Raw genomic sequence first — 17,442 nt, forward strand, 5'->3', positions numbered from 1 at the left:
TACACCAAGATAAGGTCAAAATGGGTTCATGATCTAGGCATAAAGAATGAGATGATAAATAAATTGGAAGAGCATAGGATAGTTTACCTGTCAGACCTGTGGAAGAGGGAGGAATTTATGACCAAAGAAGAACTAGAGATCACTAGTGACCACAACATAGAAAATTTTGATTATATCAAATTGAAAAGTTTTTGTACAAACAAAACAAATGCAAACAAGACTAGAAGGGAAAAAATAAACTGGGAAAACATTTTTACAATCAAAGGTTCTGATGAAGGCTTCATTTCCAAAATATATAGAGAACTGACCCTAATCTATAAGAAATCAAACCATTCTCCAATTGATAAATGGTCAAAGGATATGAACAGACAATTCTCAGACAAAGAAATTGAAACTATTTATAGACATATGAAAATATGCTCCAAATCATTATTAATCAGAGAAATGCAAATTAAGACAACTCTGAGATACCACTACACACCTGTCAGATTGGCTAGAATGACAGGGAAAGGTAATGGGGAATGTTGGAGGGGATGTGGGAAAACAGGGACACTGATACATTGTTGGTGGAATTGTGAACACATCCAGCCATTCTGGAGAGCAATTGGGAACTATGCTCAAAAAGTTATCAAGCTGTGCATACCCTTTGATCCAGCAGTGTTTCTACTGGGCTTATACCCCAAAGAGATACTAAAGAAAGGAAAGGGACCTGTATGTGCCAAAATGTTTGTGGCAGCCCTATTTGTAGTGGCTAGAAGCTGGAAAATGAAAGGATGTCCATCAATTGGAGAATGGTTGAGTAAATTGTAGTATATGAACATTATGGAATATTATTGTTCTGTAAGGAACGACCAGCAGGATGAATACAGAGAAGACTGGCGAGACTTACATGAACTGATGCTGAGTGAAATGAGCAGAACCAGGAGATCATTATATACCTCAACAATGATACTGTTTGAGGATGTATTCTGATGGAAGTGAACCTCTTCGATAAAGAGAGCCTTAATTGATCAAAGATGAACAGAAGCAGCTACACCCAGAGAAAGAACACTGGAAATGAATATAAACTATTTGCATTTATGTTTTTCCTCCTGGGTTATTTATACCTTCTGAATCCAATTCTCCCTGTGCAACACGAAAACTGGTTCTGCACACATATATTGTATCTAGGATATACTGCAACCCATTCAACATGTAAAGGACTCTTGCCATCTCGGGGAAGGGGTGGAGGGAGGGAGGGGTAAAATCGCAACAGAAATGAATGCAAGGGATAATGCTGTAAAAATTTCCCTGGCATGCGTTCTATCAATAAAAAATTATTTAAAAAAAAAAAGAATGATTGGGTGAAACAGCAAGTTATAGACACAATTAATAACTTCACTCAAGATAATGGGAATGATGAGACATCATACCAAAATTTGTGAAATGCAGCCAAAGTGGTAATAAGGGGAAATTTTATATCTTTGGAGGCTTACTTGAATAAAATAGAGAAAGAGAAGATCAATGAATTGGGCTTGCAACTTAAAAAGCTAGAAAAAGACCAATTTAAAATCCCCCAATCAAATACTAAACTTGAAATTCTAAAATTAAAAGGATAAATTAATAATATTGAAAGTAAAACAAAAACTATTGAACTAATAAGTAAAACTAAGAGTTGGTTTTGTGAAAAAAACAATAAAATTGATAAACCTTTGGTAAATCTGTTTAGAAAAAGGAGAGAGGCAAATCAAATTAGTAGTCTTAAAAATGAAAAGGGAGAACTTTACAGCAATGGCGAGGAAACTAGAGCAATAATGAGTTACTTTGCCCAATTTTGTGCCAATAAATTTGATAACCTAAGTGAAATGGATGACTACCTCCAAAAAGGTGTTCTTTTGGTGTCGTACCTTGCTTCCGGATGCTTAGTGCGCAGGCGCAGAGTTTGAATCAAGATGGCTGCCCCCGTGGATCTGGAGTTGAAGAAGGCTTTCACAGAACTACAAACCAAAGTTACTGATACTCAGCAGAAGGTGAAGCTTGCAGATATACAGATCGAACAACTAAATAGAACAAAAAAGCATGCACATCTTACAGATACAGAAATTATGACTTTGGTAGATGAGACTCACATGTATGAAGGTGTAGGGAGAATGTTTATTCTTCAGTCCAAGGAGGTAATTCACAACCAGCTTTTAGAGACACAGAAAATAGCAGAAGAAAAAATTAAGGAACTGGAACAGAGAAAATCATACCTTGAGCGCAGTGTGAAGGATGCAGAGGACAACATTCGGAAATGCTGATGGCCAGAAGGGCACAGTAAAAAGTATCATGAGAAAACCTGTATTTAACCCCCTTCCTCTGCTCCTGTTGGGTATGGCAGAGCAGCAGACTGTTGGCTTTTACCTGGAGGACGTTTTGGAAACTCTGCCTTTATTTGGACCACAATTAGGCCTCAGCCTTTATGTGGTAGCCATCCTGTACCTCTGGCTGAGCCAATTGCTTACATAGTCCCATTTCAGAAAAAGAAATAGAACAAGCTATTAATCAACTCCCTAAGAAAAAATCCCCAGGACCAGATGGATGTACATGTGAATGCTACCAAACATTTAAAGAAGAATTAGCTCCAATGCTATATAAACTATTGGAAAAAATAGAAAAAGGACTCCTACCAAATTCCTTTTATGACACAGACATGATAGTGATATATATAAACCAGGTAGGTTGAAAACAGAGAAAGAAAATTATAGACCAATCTCCCTAATGAATATTGAAGCTAAAATCTTTTTTTCTCTATTTTTAAAATTTTATTTTATAATAACTTTTTTTTGACAGAACCTATGCCAGAGTAATCTTTTTATAACATCCCTTGCACTCACTTCTGTTCCAATTTTTCCCCTCCGTCCCTCCATCCCCTTCCCTAGATGGCAAGCAGTCCTATATATGTTAAATATGTTGCAGTATATCCTAGATACAATATATGTGTGCAGAACCGAACAGTTCTCTTGTTGCACAGGGAGAACTGGATTCAGAAATTAAAACTAACCCAGGAAGAAAAACAAAAATGCAAATAGTTTACATTCATTTCCCAGTGTTCTTTCTTTGGGTGTAGTGGCTTCTGTCCATCATTTACCAATTGAAACTGAGGTCTCTTTGTCAAAGAAATCCACTTCCATCAGAATACATCCTCATACAGTTTCGTTGTTGAAGTGTATAATGATCTCCTGGTTCTGCTCATTTCACTTAGCATCAGTTCATGTAAGTCTCTCCAAGCCTCTCTGTATTCATCCTGCTGCTCATTTCTTACAGAACAATAATATTCTATAACATTCATATACCACAATTTACCCAGCCATTCTCCACTTGATGGGCATCCATTCAATTTCCAGTTTCTAGCCACTACAAACAGGGCTGCCACAAACATTTAGGCACATACAGGTCCCTTTTCCTTCTTTAGTATTTCTTTGGGATATAAGCCCAGAAGTAACACTGCTGGATCAAAGGGTATGCACAGTTTGATAACTTTTTGGGCATCATTCCAGATTGCTCTCCAGAATGGTTGGATTCGTTCACAACTCCACCAACAATGATGCTAAAATCTTAAACAAGATATTAGAAAAAGACTACGGAAAATCATTCCCAGTATAATACACCATGATCAAGTAGGATTTGTACCAGGAATGCAGGGCTGGTTCAATATTAGGAAAATTATTAGCATAATTGACTACATCAATACCCAAATTAACAAAAACCATATCATCATATCAATAGATGCAGAAAAAGCATTTGATAAAATCCAACACCCATTCCTATTAAAAACTCTTGAGAGTATAGGAATAAATGGACTTTTCCTTAAAATAATCAGTAGCATCTATTTAAAACCAGCAGTAAGCATCATATGTAATGGGGATAAACTAGAACCATTCCCAGTAAAATCAGGAGTGAAACAAGGTTGTCCTCTATCAACATTACTATTCAATATTGTATTAGAAATGCTAGCTTTGGCAATAAGAGCTGAGGAAGAAATTAAAGGAATTAGAGTAGGTAATGAGGAAACCAAACTATCACTTTTTGCTGATGATATGATGGTATACTTAGAGAACCCCAGAGATTCTACTAAAAAGTTATTAGAAATAATACACACCTTTAGCAAAGTTGCAGGATTCAAAATAAACCCACATAAGTCATCAGCACCAATACACAACTGCAGCAAGACTATAACCTTGGAGCAGACATAGGCTCAAATATGCCAATGTCTACCAATAATAATGAGGATGGAACATAGTGGGCCCTTTTATGGGAAAGGGCAAAGCTTCCACGGGTAAGAGTCTAATGGGCATAAGATACATGGAGGATGTACCTTAGCAACTAAAAAATCATAATTTGACAAAGGAGTTGGAAGTTTTAGCCACATTTTTTGTTTCAGGTGATCTCAATGGCTAGAGTTATGTGGGCAAATAAAATGCTAATTCTTTGTTTTTTTGTGACTCTTGGAAAAGCGGAGAGGTAGGATCAGAGACCAATATACTCACAAATATCAAGTCAAAAACAAACATGTGGGAGGGCACAGTTAGAGTGATGGACAGAATTAAAATACAGAAGAAACGAAAGCCATTACAGCAGTTAAAGACCACAGCCAATGGAAAGAAAGCCACTTTATAATAGGCAAATCAGAAAAGGGAGTAAACCTAGGCCTTGCTATACTATTTTAACAAGGTTTTTGTTTCTTCAACCTTTTTTTCTAAAGGAACTTTACCTACCAGGATTTAAAGGAGCACTCCTAACAGTGGGGTATTCCTTCAGAGCTTTATCTTGGGATAAAGGATTAACCTAATCATATGCCTTCTGAGGCAACTTGCTAAATATTTTTTATCTAACTTCCTACTAAACAATTTTTGTCCTTCCTGGTGCAGCAGAGGATAAAAGGATGGAAAATGTGGAAGGAACAACATTCAAATGGGAGCTCAGCAGAATGTGTCAATGCAAGTAATGCTTCGAATGGAATGAACTGGATCTTGTCTATATAACCAAAGTAAAATGTCAGGAGGGAGGAAAGGAAGATTGTGCCTAAGTGGTTGAATCATTCACTGTTTGATAGCTGGACATCAGGATTCATAAAGAAACAGTGTAGTTGTTCCAGTTATTTCAGCAAATGACATTTTCTGCATAATAGATATTTGCTAGAGTTCACTGTGCCAGTGAAAATCACATATTCAATCCTTATCTCTACTATAGCATATAGTGTCAAGTTAATATTATTGGATTGTTTTGATTCTATCAGATAGATAAATACCAAAAATTTTCTTTCTCTTAAAATGCAGAATACACTATATGGTAGAATATTCACATATTGTAAGTACAAAAAAAACCTTTGGGAAAGAGTAATAAGTAAACAGAGAGGTCACAAATTCAAGCACTATAATAAATAGCTGTTGTTTAGCTAAAGCAAAGGGAATATCATAGAAGTCAAAAGAACTGAAGAAACAGATTTCACTGACAGTGTATGCTATGCTCATTTTAAAATACACAATATCCACCAGATCTCCCACTGCTAATATTCACATTTTTCTTACCCAGAATAGATATAAATTATTTTTTTCTAAAGTTCTTCTGATTAAATACACATAATTAGATTGAAAGTAATATGATCCCATCTCAATTGTGAAAGGGTTTTTTATTTTTGATGGGCTCCCCTGTATCTGACAGGATGCCAACAGCACCCCAGCAGTAAATTGGCTGTGATGGCCCATTAATGGTATCTCTCATATCTTTGAATGTCATATAAACAAAAAGAGTTCTATCTTTCCATTCCTTTCAGTCCTCTTTTCAAATGAAAAAATATGGGCATAAAAGCCCAGCTTCCTTTCTTCCCATTAGTGCCAACAACTGCACTCCTCTCCTTTCAGACTTACCTCTTAGGAATTTGAGTTATAAAAAGTCTTTTGGGAACCTAACATTTTTACTTTACAAATAGCTGTGATTTAGTGCAAGTTCACCTTAGAGCTCAGTTTAACATAGTTAGTTGGGAGGTAACAGAGAATAGCTTAATATCCCTAAATATTCTGTGGAAATCACAGCTTTGGAGCAATAATTAGGAGTTTTAAAGAGTGTAGCGTCTCTTCATAGATCAGCTTTTACATTGTGGGCTATTTTAAAAATGGAGGAGAACATTCAAGGTTGGAAGAAGAGTCTACAAAAAGCAGAATATGATCATAAAGAATAAATTGAACCTCCTCCTAATTCTAATACATAAGTAATTCTCATCCATCAAAGCACAGAAAACTATAGTGCCCGAGACTTATTTCAATACTTCAAGACTTTCATGATTTCAATAAAGAAAGCACTTTTTCCCCAGTACACAGCCTTAATGAAATGCTGAAGTCAAGAAAATGACAAAATCACAGAATATGAATGCTGGAAGAGACCTCAATGGCCATCTAGGCCAATCCATATACTAAACTCAACCTCAGGTTGGAACCATCCTTCTGATGAAAAGCATCTCTCAATTTAGTTACACTGGTCCTTGTGTTTGACAAAGAACCCTGAAAAGTGTATATACATAGACAGAGATTAAACAAAATATCTCAATTTCAGACCTGTAGCAATCCAGCCACCAAAATTTCCTTATTTTCCTCTATATGTTGTATAAAGCCCAAGTGCTAAACCATTAGGTGACGAGTCATATAAGATAGAGCTGACAAATTGGTTCCCAAAGAATTCAATTTCACATAAAAAGTACTTCTCTGACCTAGATTAGTGAAGATTCTACCTAAATCAAAGCCAAGATGCTGAAAGATACCCATCTAGTGTCATACTCCAAAGGGATATTATAAACGACCCTCCCTTTTGTGAGACATCTAAGCTATTCTCTGATCTTGTTCATGATTCTACTAAAATTATTTTTGCTAGTATACCGTAGCTTCTATTGTGCTTCAAATAGTTCCAGACTTAGGCCTTTAGCAATTTATCGTCCATTAAAAACTAACAGCCTCATGGGGCAAGGCTTACCAGCTTAAAAAGGATGTAAAATTGTTAATGCTCTGCAGATGCAATCTTCAAAAACCCTGAGTCAGTGATCAATAGTAGAATATATAAAAAAAAGCAAGGGTAGTAATCACTGATCTCAATGTCAAAAAAGATTCAGTCAAGAGAAAAATCTACATTACATGTCATATGTGTTAATATTGTTTTAGATGTATATGTGTTTATATATGCCTAGGTATGTGTATATAGATATAGCTATAGATGTATAGATATGTATGTGTGTAGGTAAGTAGATATATGTATGTGTGGGTATACATAGATACATAAATACATTATATATATGTATAAATATACACATATACCTAGTTATCCCCTAGATATCTCCTAGTCATCTGCCTGCTTGGGGGCAGGGAAAGGAGAAAAAAAGAATAAAGTAAAAAGTACACAGCAGAAAACAAAGGAAAACTTACAAGGAAGCAAAGATGAACAGTTATGAATAGGCTATCTTCTATTAAAATAACTACTTTCTAGAAATGGAAATTTACTGTTACATATTTTGAATTCTCCCTGATATTCTGCTAGATACATGATTTTTTTTTCTTTTTTTGTCTTTCTTACCTTTTGTATTTTTTTCTGATTTTGCATTTAAGTTTTAAATAGATAAATACATTTTAGAAAATAAAACAAAACAACCTGGGTCATTCCTACCCCATAATGAAGCATCAAAGGAGTAGTGTAGTAGAAGAGACACATCATCCTTCACGAATACAGAAAAAAAGCTTGCCTTAATGTAGGATTGTCATGGCAGCCCCAGGCCACAGGCTTAGCAAAATGTAAAGAAAAAAATAGTTTTTCCTACCTCCTATCTATTCCATGGCAACCATTGAACATTACTACAAGGGAATTTCCAGATAAAAGTGTGGAGAATATAGGTGAACTCCCAAATGTGCCAAAGCAGATGATCCATCTGTAATAATAAAAGGGAAATAATATTGGATAGCAATCCACAAATCAAGAATTAAAAAATAACTCACAATGAGTACAATTAGATTATCATGGATAATGAATCAATAAGTGCTCAGAATCAATAACTGGATATCATGAGCAATGAGTCAATAATGGCCCTTAAGGACTTTACAAAAGAGAAGACAACAAGTATATATAGTTAAGTGTGTGTGTGTATGTGTATGTATATATATATATATATATATATATATATAATATATATATATATATATATATATATATATACACATACACACACATACATACTCAAAGGGGAAACTGAATTGACCTATAGGGGCATTCAGGAGCAATCAGTCACATCCAAGATGACAATCTCTTGGTGCTCCTATAGCTGAGCATTTTCTTCCATGGAAGAAGATAGATATTTAATGAAACAGAGGAATCCCATTTGTTTCTAAGGAAAAAAAACAGATCTAAGCAAAAAATTTGATCTCCAACCATAGGACTCAAGAGAAGTAGAAAAAGGTAAAAGGAACTCTTGAGAACTGTATTTCTGTTGTGGATGTACATAAAAACCACATGTATAATTTGATTTTACTGATATAACATAATAAAGGGAAATAGAAATGGAAAGGGGATAGTGTCAGAAAAAGGGAAAAGGGGAGAAAAATAGAAGGAAACTACATCCCATGATGAGGCAAAAGAAACCTATCATATCTGAGGGAACTTAGATAGGGAGAGGAACATTATGTGAATTTTACTCTCATCAGAATTGGCAGAAAGATAAAATATTTGACATATTTGTTTTACAAAGAATCTTCTCCCATATCATTAAAAAGTGGGAGGGGAAAAGGAAAATGGAAAAAAGAGTAATAAGGGAAGGGTACAAGAAAGGGGAAGGGATTCAAAGGGAGGAGGGAGGGACACTAAAGAGGGAGAGCTGCGTGAAACAAGTGGAATCCATAAGTTTAATACTAGGGAAGGGGATGGGGGGGGTGTCAAGAAAAAGAAAAGCATAATTTGGGGATATTATGATGACAGGAAATACAGAATTAGGAATTTTAACCAGAAATGTGAATGGAATGAACTCCCCCATAAAGTGGAGGTGGATAGCAGACTGGATCAAAAGTCAGAACCCTACAATATGTTGTTTACAAGAAACACATTTAAAGCATGGAGATACAGAGTAAAGATAAAAGGCTGGAGCAGAATCTATTATGCTATTATGAATTCAAAAAAGCAGGGGTAGTCATCCTTATCTCAGATCAAGCAAAAGCAAAAATTGATCTAATTAAAAGAGATAAGGAAGGAAATTATATCTTGCTAAAGGGTAGCACAGATAAAGAAGCAGTATCAATATTAAACATATATGCACCAAGTGGTATAGCATCTAACTTCCTGAGCAGCAAGAAGAAATAGAAAGCAAAACACTAATAGTAGGAGATCTCAATATTGCATTCTCAGAAATAGATAAATCAAACCACCAAACAAATAAGAAATTAAAGAGGTAAATAGAATATTAGAAAAATTAGGTATGATAGATCTTTGGAGAAAACTGAATGGTGACAGAAAGGAGTATACTTTCTTCTCAGAAGTTCATGGAACCTATACAAAAATTGACCATATATTAGGACATAAAGATCTCAAAATTAAATGCAGAAAGGCAGAAAGAGTAAATGATTTCTTTTCAGATCACGATGCAATAAAAACTACATTCAACAAAATGTTAGAGGAAAATAGACCAAAAAGTAATTGGAAACTAAATAATCTCATTTTTTAAAATATCTTTTTATTGACAGAACGCATGCCAGGGCAATTTTTTACAACATTATCCCTTGCACTCCTTTCTATTCCAATTTTTCCCCTCCCTCCCTCCCTCCACCTCCTCCCCCAGATGGCAAGCAGTCCTTTACATGTTGAATAGGTTACAGTATATTGTAGATACAATATATGTGTGCAGAACCGAAAAGTTCTCTTTTTGCACAGGGAGAATTGGATTCAGAAGGTATAAATAACCCAGGAAGAAAAACAAAAATTCAAGCAGTTTACATTCATTTCCCAGTGTTCTTTCTTTGGGTGTAGCTGCTTCTGTCCACCCTTGATCAATTGAAACTGAGTTAGATCTCTTTGTCGAAGAAATCCACTTCCATCAGAATACATCCTCAAACAGTATCGTTGAAGTCTATAATGATCTCCTGGTTCTGTTCATTTCACTTAGCATCAGTTCATGTAAGTCTCGCCAGTCCTCTCTGGATTCATCCTGCTGGTCATTTCTTACCGAACAATAATATTCCATAACGTTCATATACCACAATTTACTCAACCATTCTCCAATTGATGGGCATTCAATCATTTTCCAGCTTTTAAACACTACATACAGGGCTGCCACAAACATTTTGTCACATACAGGTCCCTTTCCCTTCTTTAGTATCTCTTTGGGGTATAAGCCCAGTAGAAACACTGCTGGATCAAAGGGTATGCATAGTTTGATAACTTTTTGAACATAGTTCCAAATTGCTCTCCAGAATGACTGGATGTGTTCACAATTCCACCAACAATGTATCAGTGTCCCTGTTTTCCCACACCCCCTCCAACATTCCGCATTATCTTTTCCTGTCATTCTAGCCAATCTGACAGGTATGTAGTGGTATCTCAGAGTTGTCTTAATTTGCATTTCTCTGATCAATAATGATTTGAAGCATATTTTCATATGGCTAGCAATAGTTTCAATTTCTTCACCTGAGAATTGTCTGTTCATATCCTTTGACCATTTATCAGTTGGAGAATGGCTTGATTTCTTATAAATTAGAGTCAATTCTCTATATATTTTGGAAATGAGGCCTTCATCAGATCCTTTGAATGTACAAATGTTTTCCCAGTTAATTGTTTCCCTTCTAATCTTATCTGCATTAGTTTTGTTTATACAACAACTTTTCAATTTGATATAATCAAAATTTTCTATTTTGTAGTCAATGGTGATCTCTAATTCTTCTTTGGTCATAAATTAAATAATCTCATCTTAAAGAATGATTGGGTGAAACAGCAAATTGTAGACACAATTAATAATTGCACCCCAGATAATTACAATGATGAGACATCATGCCAAAATTTGTGGGATGCAGCCAAAACGGTAATAAGGGGAAATTTTATATCCTTAGAGGTTTACTTGAATAAAATAGAGAAAGAGAAGATCAATGAATTGGGCTTGCAACTTAAAAAGCTAGGAAAAAATAAATTAAAACCTCCCCAATCAATTACTAAACTTGAAATTCTAAGATTAAAAGGAGAAATTAATAATATTGAAAGTAATAAAAAACTATTGAACTAATAAATAAAACTATGAGTTGGCTTTATGAAAAAATAAAATTGATAAACCTTTGGTAAATCTGATTAGAAAAAGAAGAGAGGCCAATCAAATTAGTAGTCTTAAAAATGAAAAGGGAGAACTTTACAGCAATGAAGAGGAAATTAAAGAAATAATAAGGTGTTACTTTGCCCAACTTTATGCCAATAAATTTGATAATTTAAGTGAAATGGATGACTACCTCCAAAAATATAGGCTTCCCAGATTAATAGAGGAGATAATGGGAAATAGTCCCATCTCAGTAAAAGAAATAGAACAAGCTATTAATCAATTCCCTAAAAAAAAAATCCCCAGGACCAGATGAGTTTACATGTGAATTCTACCAAACATTCAAAGAAAAATTAGCTCCAATGCTATATAAACTATTGCAAAAAATAGGGAATGAAGGAGTCCTACCAAATTCCTTTTATGACACAGACATGGTACTGATACCTAAATCAGGTAGGTTGAAAACAGAGAAAGAAAATTATAGACCAATCTCCCTAATGAATATTGATGTTAAAATCTTAAATAAGATATTAGCAAAAAGACTACAGAAAATCATCCCCAGGATAATATACCACAATCAAGTAGGATTTGTACCAGGAATGCAAGGCTGATTCAATATTAGGAAAACTATCAGCATAATTGGCCGTATTAATAACCAGTCATCTCAATAGGTGCAGAAAAAGCATTTTATAAAATCCAACATCCATGCCTATTAAAAACACTTGAGAGTATAGCAATAAATGGACTTTTCTTTAAAATAATCAGTAGCATCTATTTAAAACTATCAGTAAGCATCATATCTAATGGGGACAAAATGCAACCATTCCCAATAAGATCAGGCATGAAGCAAGGTTGCCCACTATCACCGTTGCTATTCAATACTGTATGAGAAATGCTAGCTTTGGCAATAAGAGTTGAGAAAGGATTAAAGGAATTAGAGTAGGTAATGAGGAAACCAAATTATCACTCTTTGCTGATGATATAATGGTATACTTAGAGAACCCCAGAAATTCTACTTAAAAGTTATTAGAAACAATCCACACCTTTAGCAAAGTTGCAGGATACAAAATAAACCCACATAAGTCATCAGCATTCGTATATATCACTAACAAAATTCAACAGTTAAGAGTTACAAAGAGAAATTCCATTTAAAGTAACTATTGTTAGTATAAAATATTTAGGAATCTATCTGCCAAGGGAAAATCAGAAACTTTATGAGCAAAACTACAAAACTCTTTCCACACAAATAAAGTCTGATCTAACCAACTGGAAAAATATTAAATGCTCTCAGATTGGGCGACCAATATATAATAAAGATGACAATACTATCTAAACTAATGTATTTATTTAGTGCTATACCAATCAGACTCCCAAAAAACTATTTTAATGACTTAGAAAAAATAACAAAGTTCATATGGAAAAACAAAAGGTCAAGAGTTTCAAGGAAATTAATAGAAAAAAAATCAAATGAAGGTGGCCTAGCTGTACCAGATCATAAAAGCAGTGGTTACCAAAATCATTTGGTATTGGCTAAGAAATAGACTAGTTGATCTATGGAATAGGTTATGTTCAAAGGACAAAACTGCCAATAACTTTAATACTCTAGTGTTTGACAAACCCAAAGACCCCCCTTTTTGGGATAAGAACTCACTATTTGACAAAAATTGCTGGTAAAATTGGAAATGAATATGGCAGAAACTAGGCATTGACCGACACTTAACACCATACACCAAGATAAGGTTAAAATGTGTTCATAACCTAAGCATAAAGAATGAGATTATAAATAAATTGGAAGAGCATAGTATAGTTTACCTCTCAGACCTGTGGAAAAGGAAGGAATTTATGAGCAAAGAAGAACTAGAAATCATTATTGATTACAAAATAGAAAATTTTGATTATATCAAATTGAAAAGTTTCTGTACAAACAAAACTAATGCAGACAAGATTAGAAGGGAAGCAATAAACTGGTAAAACATTTTTACAGTTAAAGGTTCTTTAAAGGCCTCATTTACAAAATATATAAAGAATTGACTCTAATTTATAAGAAATCAAGCCATTCTCCAATTGATAAATGATCAAAGGATATGAACAGACAATTCTCAGATGAAGAAATTGAAACTATTGCTAGCCATATGAAAAGATGTTCCAAGTCATTGATCAGATAAATGCAAATTAAGACAACTCTGAGATACCACTACACACCTGTCAGATTGGCTAGAGTGACAGGGAAAGATAAGGCGGAATGTTGGAGGGGGTGTGGGAAAGCAGGGACACTGATACATTGTTGGTGGAATTGTGAACACATCCAGCCATTCTGGAGAGCAATTTGGAACTATGCTCAAAAAGTTATCAAACTGTGCATACCATTTGATCCAGCAGTGTTTCTACTGGGCTTATACCCCAAAGAGATACTAAAGAAAGGAAAGGGACCTGTATGTGCCAAAATGTTTGTGGCAGCCCTGTTTGTAGTGGCTAGAAACTGGAAAATGATTGGATGCCCATCAATTGGAGAATGGCTGGGTAAATTGTGGTATATGAATGTTATGGAATATTATCGTTCTGTAAGAAATGAGCAGCAGGATGAATACAGAGAGGCTTGGAGAGACTTACATGAACTGATGCTAAGTGAAATGAGCAGAACCAGGAGATCATTATACACTTCAACAACGATACCGTATGAAAATGTATTATGATGGAAGTGGATTTCTTTGACAAAGAGAAGATCTAATTCAGTTCCAATTGATCAATGATGGACAGAAGCAGCTACACCCAAAGAAAGAACACTGGGAAATGCATGCAAACTGTTTGCATTTTTGTTTTTCTTCCCGGGTTATTTTTACCTTCTGAATTCACTTCCTCCTGTGCAACAAGTGAACTGTTTGATTCTACACACACATATTGTATCTAGGATATACTGTGACATATTTAACATGTATAAGACTGCTTGCTATCTCAGGGAGGGGGTGGAGAGGGAGGGGAAAAGTCGGAACAGAAGGGAGTGCAAGGGATAATGTTGTAAAAAATTACCCTGGCATGGGTTCTGTCAGTAAAAAGTTACAATTCTAAAAAAAAGAAAGAAAGAAAAAAAAAAAAAGGTGCCACCTTTTCCAATGCTTCCAGCATCCAAAATGCTACTTTGTACTTAATTTACAAATATCTTGTATTTACTTATATGTGTAACATGCTTTTTCCTCCAAAAGAATAAAAGCTCCCTGAGAGCAGGAGCTGTTTTGGTTTTGTCTCTTGATGTTCAGCACCTAAAACAGAGCTGAGAACAGTGTAGGCACTTCAGAAATGCTTATGGAATAAATAAGAGCAGACAAGTGCCAGCAATTAGGGACTTTCTGCAGACTTGTCTGTATCTTAGATCCTTAAGAACATTTCTTAAGGCTCAGAGGCTTTGAAGTATTCATCCCTGCTCATACAGCTAGCAAGTGTCTAAGGGAACTGGAATCCAGGTCTTCCTAACTCCAAGCCTAGTATGAGGTCCACACTATATTATAAGCAGATAAGTCACTAACCAATTTTTATCAAGGAAGAAGCTGAAATTACAGTCGAGAAACTGACATGGCCAAGGTCCACAGTTGTATATGAACCTACAAATAAATCTAGATCTTAACTCCCAGTCAAATGGGCTTTCCACTATATCACACTAACTCTCTATATGATGGGTTTCTAGAGTTGTTCAGAATTTGCTCTATGGATGAACCACTGATATTGACTCTTGTAATTATGATGATGGCCATACTTTTGTTTTTGTCATGAAAAAATGATGACTGTGATTTTCAATACAAACTAAGCTACTTCATTAGTGTTCTATCTGAAATATCACAATATTTCCATTCAGTTCCATGAAACAAGTACTCCTGCCATAGTAAGTACTTAAGAAACAACCACTGAAAGGGAAGCTTTTATACTGATGAAGTAAACAGTTATTATGTGGTGTAGATGAAGAAAATATGACTCTGCATATGTCCAGAGGTTCTCTTCTTTGATCCACAAATTAAAGTCCAACTTCAGGCAGCTTTCTCAGAAATACAGGTTAGGGAAAATTCATTCTCAACCCAAAAAAAAAATCTCAAAAAGCACTTTAGAAGAATGTAAACTAAAGCCCGGGAAGGAGGAATAAATTGTCATAAGGCATACAGGTAATAGTTGGCAGATGTCTTCCTTCAAATTCAGAGTTTCCTCCCTCCCATATTGCTACATTAGAAGAAGAGAGTGTAGCCTGGATATCACCCAATAGCCTACCATTTACAGACTCTAGGAGAGGGCCACTATGTAGAAGCTGCTAACTTTTCGGTAAGGGCCCATCATCCTGGTGCTAGATCAATAACTGTTATATTAATATATGAAGGTTAACACATGTGAGATTTCAGTATATGGCTGTGACTTCTACAGAAAGGCAAAAGATTGGGAAAGGCATTCACATCATAATTACCCATCTGTAGAGAATGAATATCCTATGAGCAAAAATTACACAACACAAAAAGACAGAGTAACTCCTGCAACATTAACCTGACCTAGTTGGAGTCACTAACTTTAGCAGGCAATTACATCCACACCCATAATCATGTGGCTCAGTCGCATCCCTCCTTAGGGGAATGCCCTATGCAGCCTATGGATAAAGGACACTGATTTGTATATAAGGATCATGACTGGTTAATCACAAAGGGAATTACTCCCGAAAAAAATGGATAAGATTGCATAGCTGAATTTCATTTCCTCTGAAAGTAGTTAATAGTAAGTGAGGTGAATAATTTAAGAAGAAAGTAAAAGAGAGTGTTACTACTCACCTCCTCTAAGAAATGTCTTCAATTAGCTCAATCAAAATTCCTAAAACTGTTAAGAGAATGAAAGTTATCAGGAATGGAGCAGCAGGAGAAGTGATAAAACAGACAGGCAAGAAATTCGATAAAATTGCTATAACCACACAAAAACAACAGACCAGCTGGGAGGCCCAACTTGGGATAAATTTAAAAGTTACAGCGACTTTTTTGGATCAGTTTCAGGGTAGCAGCTGCCATATTACTCTTGCCAGGTCATGGAAACAATGATGTCATTCTACCATAATGAAAGAGTCCTACATTTGGAGGCAATAGAACTGGGTTCAAATTGGGATGATGGTATCTGGGTGGCCTTGGGCAAATAGTGTCCCTTCTCTGACCTCAGGTTTTCTCTTCTAAAGCATGACAGGCTAGACTAGATCACAGAACTGCAGAGTTGAAAGGAACCCCAGCAGTCAAGAATCTAGTGCAGTCCACATCTGGACAAAAATCTCTTCTCCAATATCATTGATAAGTGGGCATCCAGTCTCTGCTTGAAGCCCTCCAGAGTACAGAAACCAGTATGTCTCCCTCCCTAAGGCAGCTCATTCTTCTTAGGGACAGATTTAGTCATTAGGAAGATTTTTTTTTATTTCAAACCTAACTGGCTCTTTGCAATAATGAAATATTGTTCTATTTGGCTCTAAAGTGAAAGCCTAGCAACAATCTATCAGCTAAGAAGTCTGATTCCTGTTCCATATGACAGTTTTAAAAATATTTAACATAGCTATCATATCATCCCTAAGTCTTCTCTTCTAACTATTCCTCATTTCCTTCACCCAATCCTGATGGGTGAAGGCTCTTGACTACTCTTGACACACGTTCTACATTATAAAAAGTGTGTTTTAAAGTTTGCAAAAAATTTTATATATGTTATCTCAAGTATAATGCAGTTATTTTCTCCATTATGCAGATAAGAAAACCGAGCCCCAGAAAAATTATGTGAGCTGCCCATCATCATAAAGCTATTAATATGTTAGAGGCAAGATTAGGATCCAGGTTTTCCTATCTCTAAATTAAGGACTTTAACCACCACATCATTCTTTCCACTTTCCAATGTCTTTTCTAAAATATAGTACACAGAAATGAATACAATACTCCAGGTGTGGTCCAAGCAGGCCAGAATACAACAGGATTATCACTTCCCAAAAATTATACTCTAAGACTACTCTAAGTAAGTTAAGGTAGTGATGGTTGTTGTTGTTAACATATTCCATTGCTTACTAATATTAAGCTTGTAACTCACTAAAACCCTCAGGTTGTTTTCAGAACGATGGTCTAGCCATATTAATACCATCTCATAAATGTACAACTAATTTTTTGAAAGCAAAGGGAAAA

At 35.3% G+C, this 17,442-nt stretch overlaps 1 protein-coding gene across 1 annotated transcript; it reads left to right on the plus strand.

Annotated features, from left to right (window-relative positions):
- Positions 1 to 1,918: 1,918 nt before the first annotated feature.
- LOC127542858 (prefoldin subunit 1-like) lies at positions 1,919 to 2,295 on the plus strand. The gene has a single exon (XM_051968717.1). The coding sequence runs from the start codon at positions 1,932 to 1,934 to the stop codon at positions 2,277 to 2,279; it is 348 nt and encodes a 115-aa protein (XP_051824677.1). The 5' UTR covers positions 1,919 to 1,931; the 3' UTR covers positions 2,280 to 2,295.
- Positions 2,296 to 17,442: the final 15,147 nt, after the last annotated feature.

Source organism: Antechinus flavipes, chromosome X (assembly GCF_016432865.1).
Source record: "Antechinus flavipes isolate AdamAnt ecotype Samford, QLD, Australia chromosome X, AdamAnt_v2, whole genome shotgun sequence".
NCBI classification, from domain to species: Eukaryota; Metazoa; Chordata; class Mammalia; order Dasyuromorphia; family Dasyuridae; genus Antechinus; species Antechinus flavipes.